The sequence below is a fragment of the Myripristis murdjan genome, chromosome 19 (genome assembly GCF_902150065.1).
Source record: "Myripristis murdjan chromosome 19, fMyrMur1.1, whole genome shotgun sequence".
In the NCBI taxonomy this organism is placed as follows: Eukaryota; Metazoa; Chordata; class Actinopteri; order Holocentriformes; family Holocentridae; genus Myripristis; species Myripristis murdjan.
The window spans coordinates 2,823,259-2,839,162 of NC_043998.1; the positions used below are offsets into that span (position 1 = coordinate 2,823,259).

Sequence of the window (15,904 nt, forward strand, 5' to 3'; positions counted from 1 at the left end):
AAATTCACAGTTTTCAGCAGTATCCACAGATTACAAGATTAAATAAAATTTAAAAAAAAAATAAAAATAAAGAATAAAAGATGACACTAGAGATCCAAAGATCGAAGTACCCAATGTGCAAAAACAATGTGCAAAAAACTCCTCCACGCCTTCGTCCTCGACCCTTTTCCTCCCCTCATCCCTTTAACTTTCCCCCTCCATCCCTTCGTCCCCTAACCCTCCATCCATCCCTGCGTTCCTCACTCCTCAACCATCCCCCTCATTCCTCCATCCCCCAGCCTTCCCTCCATCCCGTCAACACGTCCTCTCAGTTCTCCATCGTTCAATAAACTATTTGGAATGTGTATCCTATTGGTGTGGTCTTTTGGTAGTGAAATGCTCTCATTATTACAGCCAGTACTACTACAGTTAGTTACAACTACTGTACCACTGCAGCAGTTAACGCTACTACTACTGCTACTTCTGCTGCTACTACTATAACCACTACTGTTCTTAGTGATACTAACAGGCCTATTGTTACTACTTTTACTGCTACAGTTACTGCTACTACTACTATTATTTCTGCTGCTACTACTTCCACTGCTGCAGTTGCTACTAATATTGACATTACTGCTATCCATCAATCAATCAATTAATCAATCAACTTCACTTATATAGTCATGCATCGAATGCAACTCCAAGTCCTGAACATTAAAAAAAAATACATGTAAATGAATAAAGTAACTACTACTACTACTCCTGCTACTACTATTACTACTACTACTACTGCAATAATTACTACCACTACTACTATTGCTACTCCTGCTCCCACTAGTACTACCACTAGTGCTACTACTTGTAGCACTAGTGGTACTTTACTTGTTTTTTCTCCAAGCAACACTACCCAGTCCAAACTTCCTCTACATCTTTTTCTCACTCTTTCCTTTACTCATCTTCTTATATTTTTCTCTCTCTCTCACTGATGTTACTTTTATCTCTCCCCCATTTTCTCCCTATCACACCCCCCCCACCCACCTTGTTTTCTTTCTCTTGCTTTTTTCCATCTCCCTCTCTATTTTTCCCTCGTTTCTGTCTTTTACTTCTGTCCTATCTCTATCTCTCTCATGTTGTCTTTTCCTCTCATGCACTCCTCCTCCCCTTCTTTCCTTCCTCTCCGACTCACCCTCCTGTCTCTCCATTCCTTTGAGCTTGTCAAAACGGTGGGGGGAACTTCAGAGGTTTGCCTCGGTTCATCCCAGGACTGGTTCTGAACGGCGGGTGCGACGCCTGTTTGATCCCCCCAGCGCACTCAGGACGGCTCCTCTCTGATCCACATCTCTCCCATTAATGTAAACAATCTGGAAAATATCCTTCCACATCCCCCCTTCCCTCCTTCCGCCGCTCTGTTGTTCCATCAGATCAACACTTGAGAGGAACGGCACAACATATGACACGGGGATAAAGCCCGCTTTCCGCTTTTCTCATCGCTTATTTTCCATGTATTGTTTACTCTCCTTCTCTCTCTCTCTCTGTCTCTCTCTTTCTTTCCTTCTCTCCCTCAACAGAGAATGAGGAGGGCTTGTTGGTGATTAATTTTTACGTTTGAGGTCATATTCCTGCTTGGGACTGCTGCATGGTTTTAGCATGAGGTTGCTTCACTGTGGTCTGTATTTTGAAAGAATAGCTGCGTTTCCATCCAAGTATTTTACATGAATTATGATGCGAGGCTTGAATGGAAACGATTTGCTACAATTTCCTTTACATTCCACCAAAGTTTGTACTGTCACTCGAGGTGGAACAGGTTTTGGTCAGTTAAGATGTTGCATGATAAATAGCAAAAAGAAAAAAACAAATAGAAAATGCATTTGCCAAATAAATAATGACTCAACTTGGTCTGTGAAATATCTGTCCACATGTGAGAAACATGAGTACACATAAGCACATCATGGCAATTAGTTTAATTTATTTAGTTATACTAAATAAGTCTGACATTCATTTTTATTATTCATTTATTTATTTATTTATTGTTTTGTTTGTTTTCTTCAAAATTTGCTTGAGAAATCAATGGAATGGCATAGCTAGAGATATTGTGCTGTCATTTGACTTTACCTCCTACTCCCCACCCTGTGTGTGTGTGTGTGTGTGTGTGTGTGTGTGTGTTGTGGGTTAGTATGGGTTGGTGACAGCGACACCAGTGTCAAGCAAGCTAAACAATGAGCCTATACTCTCCCTAAGGACAAAAGCTGGTCTCTCTCTCTCTCTCTCTTTCTTTCTCTCTCTTTCTCTCTATCTCTCTGTCTCTCCCTCTCTTTCTCTCAGAGAAAAACAAAACATACAGACAACAACCATATTTTCATATTCCCCAGTAAGGAGTAGAAAACTTGGATCTTAGTTCACAAAATCTGCTGTCTGCCTCTCTCTCTCTTTCTCTCTCTCTCTCTCTCTCTCTCTTGGCCGTTCTCTCCTCTTCTCCTTTCCTCTCAGTTCATTCCTGCTCTGTCTCTCGCTTTCTTCCTCTCTGACCTCCGTTTTCCACTCTCATTCACTCTCTCCATTTCTTTCCCATCCATCTCTGTCTCTTTCCTTTCCATTTCCGAAAAACTTCACACACACATGCGCACACAGACACACACACACACACACACACACACACACACATACACAGTGGTTTCCCTGTAACTGGGTTATGTGTAACTTCAAATAGCCCTCGTCGACAATAGGGAGAGCCCCAGAGTTCATCCTTCCCTCTGCGCTTTTCTCTCTCCCCCTCTTTCCCACTTTGATTCAACAGAGAAGTTATGTGCATATATATATATGTGTGTGTGTGTGTGTGTGTGCATGTGTGTAGTACAGTAGTGCGCACATAAGCACGTGCAAACCCATGTGTGAGCAAGTTACCAAGACGGAGATTTTTTTTTTTTTTTTTTTTTTTTTTTTGCAGCCGTCAAGGTCATTTCCCCACTCAGACTGTGTAACATTAAAGCACATGTGAGAACACACACACACACACACACAGAGGCACATGCTATATAGCCTAGATGCAAGCCATTATCACCGTGGCACATGTGCACACCCAATCCTATTAGGGGAAGATATAAAAGGGTGTGAAAATTTTTGCTTAATATTTAGGCTATTGCATAACCATCCTTATTTAAGATGCATGCTGGGAATCACATGAGCTTTTTGCAGCTTAGGGCCTGGAGAAAGAGAGAAAAACAGAGTGGGGGGGGTGAGAGGAGGAAAAGAGGTTTTGGGGGTGTTGAGAGAAAAGATAGGCAGGGGGAGAATGAGAAGGACAGGAGATGAGGGAAGAAAGATTACAGGAATAAATGTGAGAGATCAGAGAGAAGAGGGAATGTCACGAAACAGGACGGGTAAAGGTCAAAGGAGGCATTCGAGCGTCGCTTTTCTCTTCTGCTCTCCTCCTTCCTCATCCTCAGAAATACCTTCCTCTCAGTCCCATACTGTACATGTGGACCTCAGCCCCCAGCAGTGGCCACCTTAACTCATCACAGCAGGCTGAAATAGCACCAATTCATGCATCCCCGAGCAAACCAGGACCGGGAACATCACACAAAACACTCCACAGCAACTGAATCCACAGCACAGCCTGCAAATCAAGAAATCCTCACTTGACTGACACTTACATAATTGTAACAATTGAAAGAGTCTGCTTAAAAGACAAATTTCCAAATTGCTCCACCCGCATCATCTCTCCTCAAATACATGCAATCATGCCTTAACACACTGTTTCTAAAAGACCAACACATCCACATGTTGCATGATTTTGGTGCTTTGATTCTCTGCTTCTAAAAGTGGGGCTTTCCGCAAATTACTAAATAAGAAATGATGTTTGAACAAACCACTGAATTAATCTGAATCAATTAAAATCCAAACTACCAAAGAGAGGCTGATTAAAAGCAGGCGGTCCTAGCAGTCAGCATATTCAGACAGCCATCCTGCACGGTGCATAGACCACAACTCCCAGCACTGGGTGACAGAAACAAGGAAGATTCTCTATTTGCAGCAAGTAGACACATTCAAGCCTGCTGCAAAAATGATGTCAATGTTGTCAAAAATTTCCCTTTCAAATAAGAGAAACTGACGGACAGTTTAATGCTAAATAGAAGGTGAGCAAACCATGACCTCCAGTCAGTGATCACCATAATGCAAATGACTTCAAATACTGACACAAATCAATCATAATTCCAGAAAAGCATTAATTTATACTGTTGCTTGTTACTACTGTGCAAATAAAAACACATGTAAGAGAGTTTAGGTGGGTTTACCCTCCACTGACACCCCACAGTGACAAGATCATACTGACTGGAGGCCTTGTGTGGAAACGGTGTGTATGTTTGGCTGTATGATATTCGAAATAAAGCAAGAAAATGGGCCTTGAGTTTGTTTCTAATCCAAAAGGAGGTTGTGCAAGAACCGGCCAGTCTCTTATTCCATTTTCCCAGAGTTGAGCACAGAAAGAACACACAGACACTCCCATTCTCATAAGACAGACAAAACTACCAAAAACAATAAGACACAGGACAACAGCACCCCGCTGGGCCCGCAGCACAAACTTGCTGCCTTCCACGGGCCTTCAACTCCAAAAACTAAAAATGATGACAAGTCCAAGCTAAATGTCATGGCGACATTTCAGCTTAGTTTGGAGGGTGAAGGTGCTCTGCTGTGGTTCTGTGGCATTGTGTGTGTGTGTGTGTGTGTGTGTGTGTGTGTGTGTGTGTGTGTGTGTGTGTGCGTGCAGAGACAGAAACAGAAGAATGTGTCACCGCTGATGTGTCGGCGCGCTGCTCTCTGAGCCGGTGGTGATGCGGCCCCGGAGAGGACCAAAGTCATCTATCACAGGGGTCGAAACCGCAGCGTTAAATCAATAGCGGCCCCCGGGAGCGATGAAAGCAGAGCGTGGATCCGCCACGGTAAAAAGGGCTGCAGTCTCTCGGCCATCCATCAACAAGTCCACGGTCCACCCGAAACACCGCACCGACGCAAAGCCCCCAAAAACGCGCAGTTCCAGGTCGGCGAGTCTAAACAGCGCTACTAGTTAAAAAACAAGCCGGTACTCTGATGTGAACGGAGCGGGATGCTGCCGTGCGTAAGAGCAGCAACATGCCGCCGAGAGAGAGAGAGAGAGAGAGAGAGAGAGAGAGAGAGAGAGAGAGAGAGAGAGAGTAGCTGCTGCGTAGGAGCGATTTACTCGAGCCTATCTGAGAGAGGAAAATGATTGACAAGATACAGAACAGCAGAGAGAGAGAGAGAGAGAGAGAGAGAGAGAGAGAGAGAGAGAGAGAGCAACCAGCGAGCAGCAAACAGCCGCACCATGTTGCTCTTGTTGCTGCTGCTGCTGCTGCTGATGATGATAATGATGATGGTAATGGGGCTGATGATGATGGGGTTGATGATGATGATGATGATGATGATGATGATGATGGTGATGATGATGATTATTGTAGTGGTGATGGTGACACCCAACCTCTGTCATGAGAACAACACATCTGGAGAGGACACATCTGGCCGACACGCTGACTCGCACACCCCCCATGCATCCCTCCTCCTGACAGACACGCATGCACACACACACACACACACACACACACACACACACACACACACACACACACACACACACACACACAAATACGCACGCACGCACGCACACGCGCACCTCCGGATGGTGTATTCTATCCGGTCTGTATTCACACGCGCGCCCCCGGCCCCCCAGCAGTGATGCGGCTCAGTGCGGGCAGTGCGGGTTACTCACCCTGGGTGCTGTCGCCGCCGGTCCCCGTCCGATCGCGTGTCCTGCCGTGTGATTTAACGGGAGAGAGGGCGAGCCGTGGGCGCATCCAGCCTCCACCAGCGCCATCCAGCGCTGCGGTCGCGGCACGCCGCTCTCGCGATACCAGGCCATTTTCCAGCTCTCCGTGTGTGAGCGTGTGACGTCGAGTTTAATGGGCAATTTGTCCGGCGCGATGTCGCCGCCTTCTGGACGCGAGGTGGAAAGAGGCAGGGGATAGTAATGATGTCATCCCGTCAAGCTGACCGGCCTTGCATGTTTCAGCAACGTCCCAGAGAGAGAGCAAACCTCTCTCTCTCTCTCTCTCTCTCTCTCTCTCTCTCTCTCTCTCTCTCTTTCCTTTTCACTCTCTCTGTCTGCCTATAGTCTCACACACACACACAGATGTAACCTGCTGTCCTGTCAGCAACACTATTCATGTGCAGGACATCTTTATAATTGTTAACAGATGGAGATGTGCCAACTCTTCGTTGACTGTCACACACACACACACACACACACACACATTTTCAACCCCGAAACATCGGCTATTCAGGTGGATCAGGAAGGTCATAGGCACCTTGTTTAGGCTGGTGGTGATGTTGCAGAAGGGGAAAATTACCCATTGGACATTTGATAAATATTCCAAATTTCTATAGACAAATTGAACTTAAAATTATACTCTGAAAAAATATTTAGTTAAGCTTGTACATCTGTCATTGCTGCTGTAGTTTCTTGGCCTGGGACTACACTGTTAAATAAAGGTTAAATATAATTTTAAAAAAGTCAGTTATATTCCATTCACAATAATGAGCTCCTGGGCCAGTCCATACAATTCCACATAAGAAGCAGGCAGACATTCTGTAAAGGGGAGGTTTATTGCATAAATACATAGGTTTAAAATGCAGAGTTTTAAGAGTGCAGAGTGCTTTTCTATTTCTATTCACACAGGTTTCAAATCGGATCACAGAATGCAAAAATTGGCAATAAGACTGGTTCATAGTCGGGGATGACAGGGCAAGAAAGCACACAGGAGGCCAGCGGGGGGAAGGATTTTGTCCTTTACAATAAGGGCATTTTCAGTTCCATGCAAGTGAATACATTTGAGCACGTGTTCATGGGAGCTTACACATGTCGTCTTGGTGTGTCTGACTGTGTTTTTCTACGTTATGTGCATGCGTGTTCACAGATCGTCCGTCTCTCCGTCAAAGGGGATGTTGTCCAGGTCCATGTGGATGTGTGTGCTGTCCTCGCTGCACACCCAGCCGATGGGCGTGCGGTTGAAGGAGGGCCGTGAGCGGATGTCGGCCTGCAGGGTGGGCAGGGGCTCCGGCTCCTCGGGGGTCATGTTGAGTTCTGGGAGCTCGAAGGTCAGCATTTTGGAGGCCTTGTCGTAGCCGCCATAAGGCAGTGCCGTCCTGCATGGGGAGGCAGGGAGACCACCCGGCCAATCCCGTCAGTGTTAATTAAACTCTGAGAGTGCAAAAATCAACAGTGCTTCTGGTGGTCCACACCCATTAGAGTCAAACACTTTTAGATAGTTTTGAACAGCTGCCCCAGAGCCATATCAGCTCTATGAATGAACAAACAACACTCCAATCAACACTTGTCAAGTTAAAATAATTGTGACTGAGCGATCAACACTTGTTAAGACTAGAAATTGTGTTGAGTGCCCTCCAAACTTGGCAATGCAACAGCTTTTACCGTTCGCATTTTGATAGAAGGCAAAAAAATACATGTATTTTCAACACATTCCACAAGATCAGGCTCCCGTAGATTAATCACCCATGTCAAACATAGATTATTCAGTGTTCATTGCTTATACAAACCCATTAGTAATTACCAAGGATGCAGCTGTTCTGACTGGGGGCCACAACAACCATTAACAATAGTGCAGCATAGCTACAGATATCCAGAGTACAAAATGAGATTAAGATAATTCGATTCGTGTTACAGTGGTGATCATAAGCACAGGTGCGTACATTTCAAAAAGCCTTTAATGACATGTGTGTAGTCTGTATATATTCTCCACCACAATCCAGGGTAAAACCATGGAGATGCAGCCGGGAAGGAGGCAGCCTTTCACTGCTGATGAAACAATGCTGGTTGTCATAGCGATGTGTTTTCTACGGCAGCAGGTAAGTGAGGTAATTTCGCTGAGGTTTGTGCTGCTGCTATAATAGTGCTGTTTTACGCTGCCACTATCATCATACTGCTGTTGTAACACAGCTTTTATAATGCCACCGTTCTAACGTCACAGGTATAAAATCACTGTCATTACGGCACTGTGTATACCAGTCTCTTGTATGCAGTATTGTCTGTGGGTGAAGCATTCACCATGTTTGTTCCTGGTTTGTCTAAATAAGTGGTGCAGATGAAAAGCAATTGATGAAAAGCAATATGTATGCAAAAAAATGTCCCTCTTAACAAGTCTAGGTCTGAGGCCGCAAGTCTATTTTTGAGTCAAAAGAGAAGATCTGCCTGAAGGATGAGATCATTTCAGCTGTTTCTAGTTTAATTTGACTTGATGCAAGAAACTCAAAAAAGTCTTGAACCGAGGCGTGTCACTCAACTTGGGAGTGTCTCTTGATTTATTGAAACTCGTGAAAACAAGTGACATATCCATTGATTTTCTTTGAATCGGGATCGTTCATGTCATCTTTCATCATGCATGGATTTTTACAGTAATGCTGCATACAAGAACAAATAACTTGTGAAGGTAGAATTTTTTGCGATGAGTGATACAGAGGAATTACAGTAGACAGGATATCATGCAGCATACAATATGTGTGTACGTTTTTCTGTAAGTTTTATGGGCTTTAAAGTGACTATGATTGCATTCACATGTCTGTGTGTGTGTGTGCGTGTGTGTGTGTGTGTGTTGTATGTACCTGTTGAAGCTCTTGAAGTGAGGCAGGTCACCGTGGATCAGGATGGGTCCTGGCATACTGGCCCTCATGGTGGCTGTCAGCTCCTCGTTGCCCTTCATGGCCCGTTCCCATGGCGACACGTAGGTGCGAACATACTCCCTCCTCCTCCTCTCCTTCTCCGCCTGCTCGTCCACCTTCTCCTCCACCACTGAGAGACAGAGAGGCAACAGAGGAGCAAGGAAGGGGAGACCAGAGGGTTGAAATGTAAAAAGTTAACAGGAGGTGTGTGTTGATATGCCAAAGATGGTGATGATGTGTGCCTTTGATAGATAGAAAGAGTCTAAATTATTAACACTAGAAAGAGAGAAAGACAGAAAGAAAGACCACAAGAAAGAAGTGTGTTTGTGTGTGTGTGTGTGTGTGTGTGTGTGTGTACTTAATAGTGTGTGTTTTGTCCCCACCTTCCTCCTTGGGCATCTCAGGCTTGGGGGGAGGAGTTGGAGGAGACATCAGCAGATTCTGGAGGTTCTGCTGGAAGACGGAAGAGAATACACAGTCTGATCAGCACATGAAAACACACACTCACTCGCGCACACATACACACACACATAAACACAAACATGCAGAACCCCCTTGGCGCTCAGTCTCACCAGGTTCTCGTTGGTGACGATGAACTTCTCGACTCTCTGCTGCCTCATCTTGAACATCTTGGAGCCCTTGTTCTTGAGCAGCGAAAGCTCCTCCAGCATCACGTCCTTGGGCGTCTTGATCTTGGTGCCCAGGTCGAACTCAGAGGCCTCGGGGTCGGACTCGTCATCTGAGGGGGGGCAGAGGAGGAGGGAAGGAGGAGGAAGAGGAGGAAAGGGAAATAAAAGAGGAGACTGAATACAGAATACCAAAGTGGGTGTGCGAGCAGAGGGCCTGTAAGGGAAATGCTCTTGGCTTATCCATTCTAAAACAAATGTATCATGGTAGTGTACAATATCTTGGATCAAAGGGTTCACCCAGTGGCATATTTACTATACTGAAGAGTGATAATAGGAGGAGATGGAAGCCCTTATCCTCATTTATTCTAAGGCCACTGTGAAAACTTGAAATGTATTGGCTGGAGGGGTCAGTTAAAACTGGATTGGTTGGGTTACATTAAACAAACTTCTTTAGCTTATGACAAGGAGTGTATAAAAAGAGGGACATTATGCCAGTGAGGCCAAAAAGCCCATCACTTGGTTTATGCTTTAGTTTCACAGGTTATTATCCTGGCCAGGTGTCAGAATTACTGGTAATTTGTTATATTGTTAACTAGGTCACATTTGACATATTGATTTGGAGCAAACATTATACTCTGTTGTTAAAGTTAGCATGAGCTGGGCTTTATGATTTATGTTTGGCTGTAAGCAGCTGATGGACTCCCTGTGTTTTGAGACCAGAGCCGAGGACGACTGATGCACACGATGGGGAAAAAAAACACTTGTTTTATGTTTTACAGTGCAGCCAAATCTCTTGTCAAAATTCAGTTATACAGCTGTCGTGACTTCAGTGTTTGTGGCACCGAATGTAAATTTGGAATGCTGTAACAATGATGCACATCCCCACATTAGCTGTTAGGTTAGCTGTTAGCCACCACACCCTCTGAGCCATTTTTAAATCCTGAAAGCGTCCGTAATAGTTACACCATTACTGAGTTAATGCTGACTATTGTGGCATAGATATGTCCCGTATTTGCTGAAATTTGCTGAAAATAACTGACAACGCCTAACGAGGTGTCTCACGCCATGGCAGTGTTTGCCTCCACCTTGCCCATTAATTTCCAATATTGGGACACATGATTTTTTTGATTATTACTTACCTAATTAGCTCATTAGCTCCACTGTCTCACACTGTGGAGTACTGAATGATGTAACTGTCCTGCGTGTTATACAGTCAGCATTTATGCAGAAGTGTGGTGTGGGCGTTAGAGGAAGGGGCACGGGGGGTTATGGTAACATTCCTCCCAGCTGCATATAAAAGAGAGCAGGTGGTTGTGGAGGTCACTAGGCCAAAGCAATATGGCAGAAAAGGGCATTTGGGAATGTCACACAAGGACCTCTAGCAGGAGGCTGGCGTCAACCAGACATTTATAGAGGGAAATCCTTGGCCACCTCTGGTACGGCAAACACCCCCGCACCATGCACGCACACACACACACACACACACACACACACACGCACACATATACACATGCACAATCTCTTCCTCCACTCTCTCGGTGTGATGGAGAGATCTGATGGATTTTACTGCTCCACAGAGCTCCTCATAAAACACTCCTCTCATCCACCATACACACTCCGATATCACTCATAACACCTGGAACCGAGCCATAGGCGCACACACACACACACACACACACACACACACACACACCTATAAAGCTGGGAGTTGGCATTGGAATGCTGTGGAGAGCTGTTAGCAGTGCCTCGTAAATCAGCCTGTATGTGTGTGTATGTGTGTGTGAGAGAGAGAGAAAGAGGGAGAGAGGGAGAGAGAGAGAGAGAGAGAGAGAGAGAGAGAGAGTAATTGGGGCTGCTGTGCAGAGTGAACTCTCCCATGGGGATATTGATTAGAGTGTTAATTCAGAAGAATGTGAAACTGGAGCCGGCTGCTGACTTGGAGGAAATTGGACAGACTGACAGAGGCAGGGGTGGACAGACAGACAGACAGACAGACAGACAGATAGATAGACAGACACACAGACAGAACGACAGGCAGACAGGCAAGATGGATGGAGGGTGGACAAACGGGAGCAAAATAAGAGATAAACAGGATAAGTCCCCGATGGACTGACAGAAAACAAAGTGGCTGACAGACAAACTGACAGATAGGAAGATGAACAGGCAGAGGGGACTGGCAGAACACTTCCCACACATCCATAGACACACACAGCAAGATGAACACACTGGTGGATGGGATATGTAAGCATGTGGACAGACACATCCATTTTGCAGGGGATTGACTGAGGGAATGTGTTTCCTCAGTGTTTTAGAGGAATCTTGGTCGGGCTTCCCCCTGAAAGTCGATGAGTTGAATCATCAATCATAGACCTCCGCAGTTGACTCAGAGGGTAGAGTTAAAGAGTGTGTGTGGGGTTTTTTAAATAGTTACTGGGCATTGCAATATGACACTATAACAATATGTATGCTCTTAAGAAAATACTGCAGTTAGGAATGGAAAAATATTACATTTTTATATCCTTTTACAAGTGGTAGATGGGGGATGTATTTTTCTACAACAGCAGCTGCTGTTTACAATTAATACACACAAAGAATTTGGTCGTTAACATGAGCAGCTGTAGCCTCCATAGTTGAACAGACAAATAAACGAGCACCACCTACAGAAAAAAAAAAAAAAAGAAAAACTCAAGAAAATACACAGAAAGTGACAGATTGTTTGGTTACCAAGGGATCTCTGGGAAATGCAGCACAAACACACAGCGGTAATGAGCACTTAGCACCAAAGATGTCACCAAATTAAAATGAAAAAAAAAAGGACAAACATTGCATATGATCAGTTTAATGCAGCCATTCTGTTTCAAATAATTGTGACCATTATTATATTTTTTGGTGCCATTAAGGTTGGCGAGCTTGTGATTGGACCGCCACCTGAAAATGACCCACCTCTCTCCAGGATGCCTCGAGCTTGTCAGATATTGTGTTACTGCATGGAGCAAGTGTGTGTGTGTGTGTGTGTGTGCGTGTGTGTGTACGTGCATGTGCGTGTACGCTTATTTGATTGCAGCATGATAAGAGCACAAGTAGCGATTTACACCCACACAGTGCCCTTTCCACACGCGCTCAGACTGTGCAGGTAGCAGAAACCAGAGAGTGAGACTTATAATTGGATATGACATTTGCAGCATTGGATGATCAAATCACATGGGAGAGACAGAAAGGTCTTCGCGGGACGAGGATGAAGAGGACTGACAAAGCGTTGCACGTGTACCATGTGTGTTAATGTAATATTTGTTTGTATTGTGTGTGTATGTGTGTGTGTGTATGTGTTATGTGTGTGTCCTACCATCCTGGCTGATGTTGGACAGGTCAGTGATGATCTTGTTGGCCTTCTTCCTCTTGTTAGGAGGGACGGGAGTTGTCAGAGGCATTACTGCAGCCTGTTGGGCGAAGCAGAGGAATGATGACTTCATTTCCAATCACACACACACACACGAGATAGACAGTAGCTGCAGATCATTAGAAGTATTTGGTAGGGATGGAAGGGATAGGGCTAATGGCGTCAGGACATCAAAGCACTGCGACACATCTTCACCGTAGCGAGTCACTTAGTCTCACATTGACACTTAAAAATCGTATTTTTCTTAACACCAGTGGGATGAGATATTCCCACTTGTTTCCAGTGCAGTTTCACAGCTTCAGGACTTTTTTCAAACACATAAATATGGTGAAACAAAGCAGAATAAGGCAGATCAGCCCATTAGTATCAAGAAAATGACACTTTTTTTCTCTCTCTTGTTTAAAGAAAAACAAGATTTTGAGACCTAACATGAGGTTAAAGGGCTTTAATGATGTTTTTTTTTTTTTTTTTTTTTTTTTTGAAGATGGAGTGTATTGTCTGTCAGGTGCACAAAAAGATCAAGTATGACAAAACCAACAACACGGCATGCCAAAAGTGTTAAATGCATCCGTGTTTATTATAGGATTAATTTGTTTATGATGGTGTTTTGAAGTCATTCCCATATTCCTGCACGCTACAGCACAACCTGGCGAGGATCCTTAATTAAGTTAAACATAGTCTGCTGATCCACCAACATGGTGAATAGCCTCTGCATGCCCCTGAGGACACTAATTCCCCGTGGCAGCCCGTGTCTCTCTCGACTAACTCCTCAGACGGGGGCTGGCAGTATGTCGCTGTCTATTGCACAGGTCGAAATCAATTATGTAGGGCTGGAGGTGAGTCCCGCTACAAGAGAAAGAGCCGAAGGGCCCATCCATAGGGAGACAGTTAATGTAATTGCTTTTCATCGGCTGTAATTGAAGCTCATTTCCTAGCCTGGGATTCAATCCTCAGCGAGCTATTTTTATATACCCCATGTTCTACAGCTCTGTGCATTGAGCGGGACTGTCACCAGTGTAGGACACACACATGACAGATGACACACACACACACACACACACACACATATATAAATGTGTGCATGCACGCACATATTCACACTCAAATGGCTTTAGAGTCTCTTGTGCTGGATAGGGGTCGGCGGCCATGGATTAAAAAGGAGATTACAGGCTTTTTGGAGATTCTGGGAAATTAGTTGCCGGGAAATGCCAGTGGGAGGGAAACTCTGTGGAGCTGATGGAGGCTCAGAGAGCTGCCGTGAGGGCCTGGGTCCTGTTACCGCCTCTGTGGGCAGAGGGGCGCTCCTGTCCCCCACGGACAGCCTGTTTTAGCTCCAGATAAATCTCCAGGGGACAGCTGAGGACGAAGGCCATCAGTCAGCACATTCCCAAACGCACACATCCATCCTTTCCAAGCAGCCAGCTCCCTGACTAAAAACTCCGTCGCACTGGGCCACATTCCTCACCTACCACAGCGTTAGGTAAGAACTGGTGGAATAAGGAGTTGTGAGAGGGCAAAGTAGGCCAGTGGCTGCCTCCCATGCACATTTGTTTAATTGCCACACCAATTCACTAGTTAGTTTGTGAAATTTTGACTCAGCAATATAGCTGTCTGAGCATGAGATTAATGCCAACAAGAAATCTCAAGGAGGTGCTGCGTCAAACAAACAGTCACTTCTGGATATTAGGTTGAGCATCTGCCTCTGATTCCCTCAATCATGTGTTTATCCTCAGGCTTATGGTTCAAAATGGTACAGAACATGATGCATCACTGACAAGGGCTTCTCTGTGAGTGCCTTGCCAACAGTTGTTAACCACAGCAATTAAATGAATTTGAGTATAAACTTTCCTGCAGTTTTTTTTTTGTTTTTTGTTTTTTTTTGGCAGCTTGGTTACCAGAAGCACCAGATAATTCTCAAGCGCTCGTGGCATGTGCGAGAGTCTCAGAGATTATGTTTATGTGGTCGTACGCCATTCATGCTGTCACACACTTTGCTCTCTCGCTTGGATGTCTCACCTAACACCCAGGTGTCCACAGGAGAAGGTCCCACAGCGTCCCAGACCAGGTGTGAGTCGGAAGAGGAGTAGATTCCCAGGTGGGTTCGGGTCCCAGAGTCTGTATCTTCCTTACTGCCCTCCTCTACGCCCCAGAGAGAGTGAAACCCTATCGGCAGGGCTGCTGCAGTGCTATGGACCGGGCCTTGGGAGGGGGCGTGGGGGGTGGGGGGGGTGTAAGGGTGGAGTGCAGAGGGTGGACTCAGGGATATGGGGGGTGGGGTTCAGAGTTCAGAGGTTGATACCTCCTTGCAGATGCTCCTTGGGGCTTTGCTATCTATAGACCACAAGATATGGATCCTGCTAAGAATACTCAATACCTAGTTGTCTGACAAGGTCTGATATGCCAAGGCGCATAAAACTTTAACTCAGACTTTTTTTTTGCTAAGGAAGATTCTGCAGTCTGTGCAGCCTTGATTCACTCCCCCATCTGATAGCAGCGGAGCAGCAGGGGCTTTTGAGGAAGACAAAGTAGACAAAGTTGGGAAAGAAAAGTCTTTGCAGCAGTCACTTTCTTGTTCTGTCTTCCTCTGTCACTTAGTTTGTGCATGTCCAAAAGCAAATCTTGTTTATGTTGATGTGTTTCTGTAGCCCCGGTGTCTCTCCTTCGCTGTCTTCCCGTGCCTAGTGAACCTTTGGGTAGGATTAGCAAGTTCAGGCCTGCTCTCCTTGCAGGCAGCAGCTGTCTGTATGCTCATCACTCACTGACCAGAAGGCGAGAGGAGGAAGGAGGAGGAGGAGTGCCGATTTTTAATCAGTGTTGGACAGAGGTTTTTTTTTTTTTTTCAACACAGCACTCAGCTCCCTGCCTTTTTGTCCCCCATTATCAAAGATCAGGAAAGGGACTATGGATTGGGTATCGTCCATTTGTCTGTCTGTCTGTCATTCGTTAGTCTATTACCAGCCTCTGCTGGTAATAGACCAGACTTAAGTATCGCAGCCTAAGGTTTAACACCACCAGAATGTGCAGTAGCTTCTTCCCCAGGCTATCAAACTACTAAACATACACTAATACACAGCTATCATGTATACATTGACATGAACTGGAACAGTGTACATTGCCAACACTGCTGCTTCAGTGAACTCTTTCTCTCTAGGTATACATA

At 45.2% G+C, this 15,904-nt stretch overlaps 1 protein-coding gene across 1 annotated transcript; it reads right to left on the reverse strand.

The window, feature by feature from the left end:
* Positions 1-6,953: 6,953 nt before the first annotated feature.
* On the reverse strand, positions 6,954-12,778 carry myoz1b (myozenin 1b). Its single transcript, XM_030078187.1, has 5 exons — positions 12,691-12,778; positions 9,291-9,457; positions 9,102-9,171; positions 8,662-8,848; positions 6,954-7,188 (listed from the first exon to the last, which is right to left on the reverse strand). Exons 1-5 carry the CDS (start codon positions 12,773-12,775, stop codon positions 6,954-6,956), a joined length of 744 nt encoding a protein of 247 aa, XP_029934047.1. The 5' UTR covers positions 12,776-12,778.
* Positions 12,779-15,904: the final 3,126 nt, after the last annotated feature.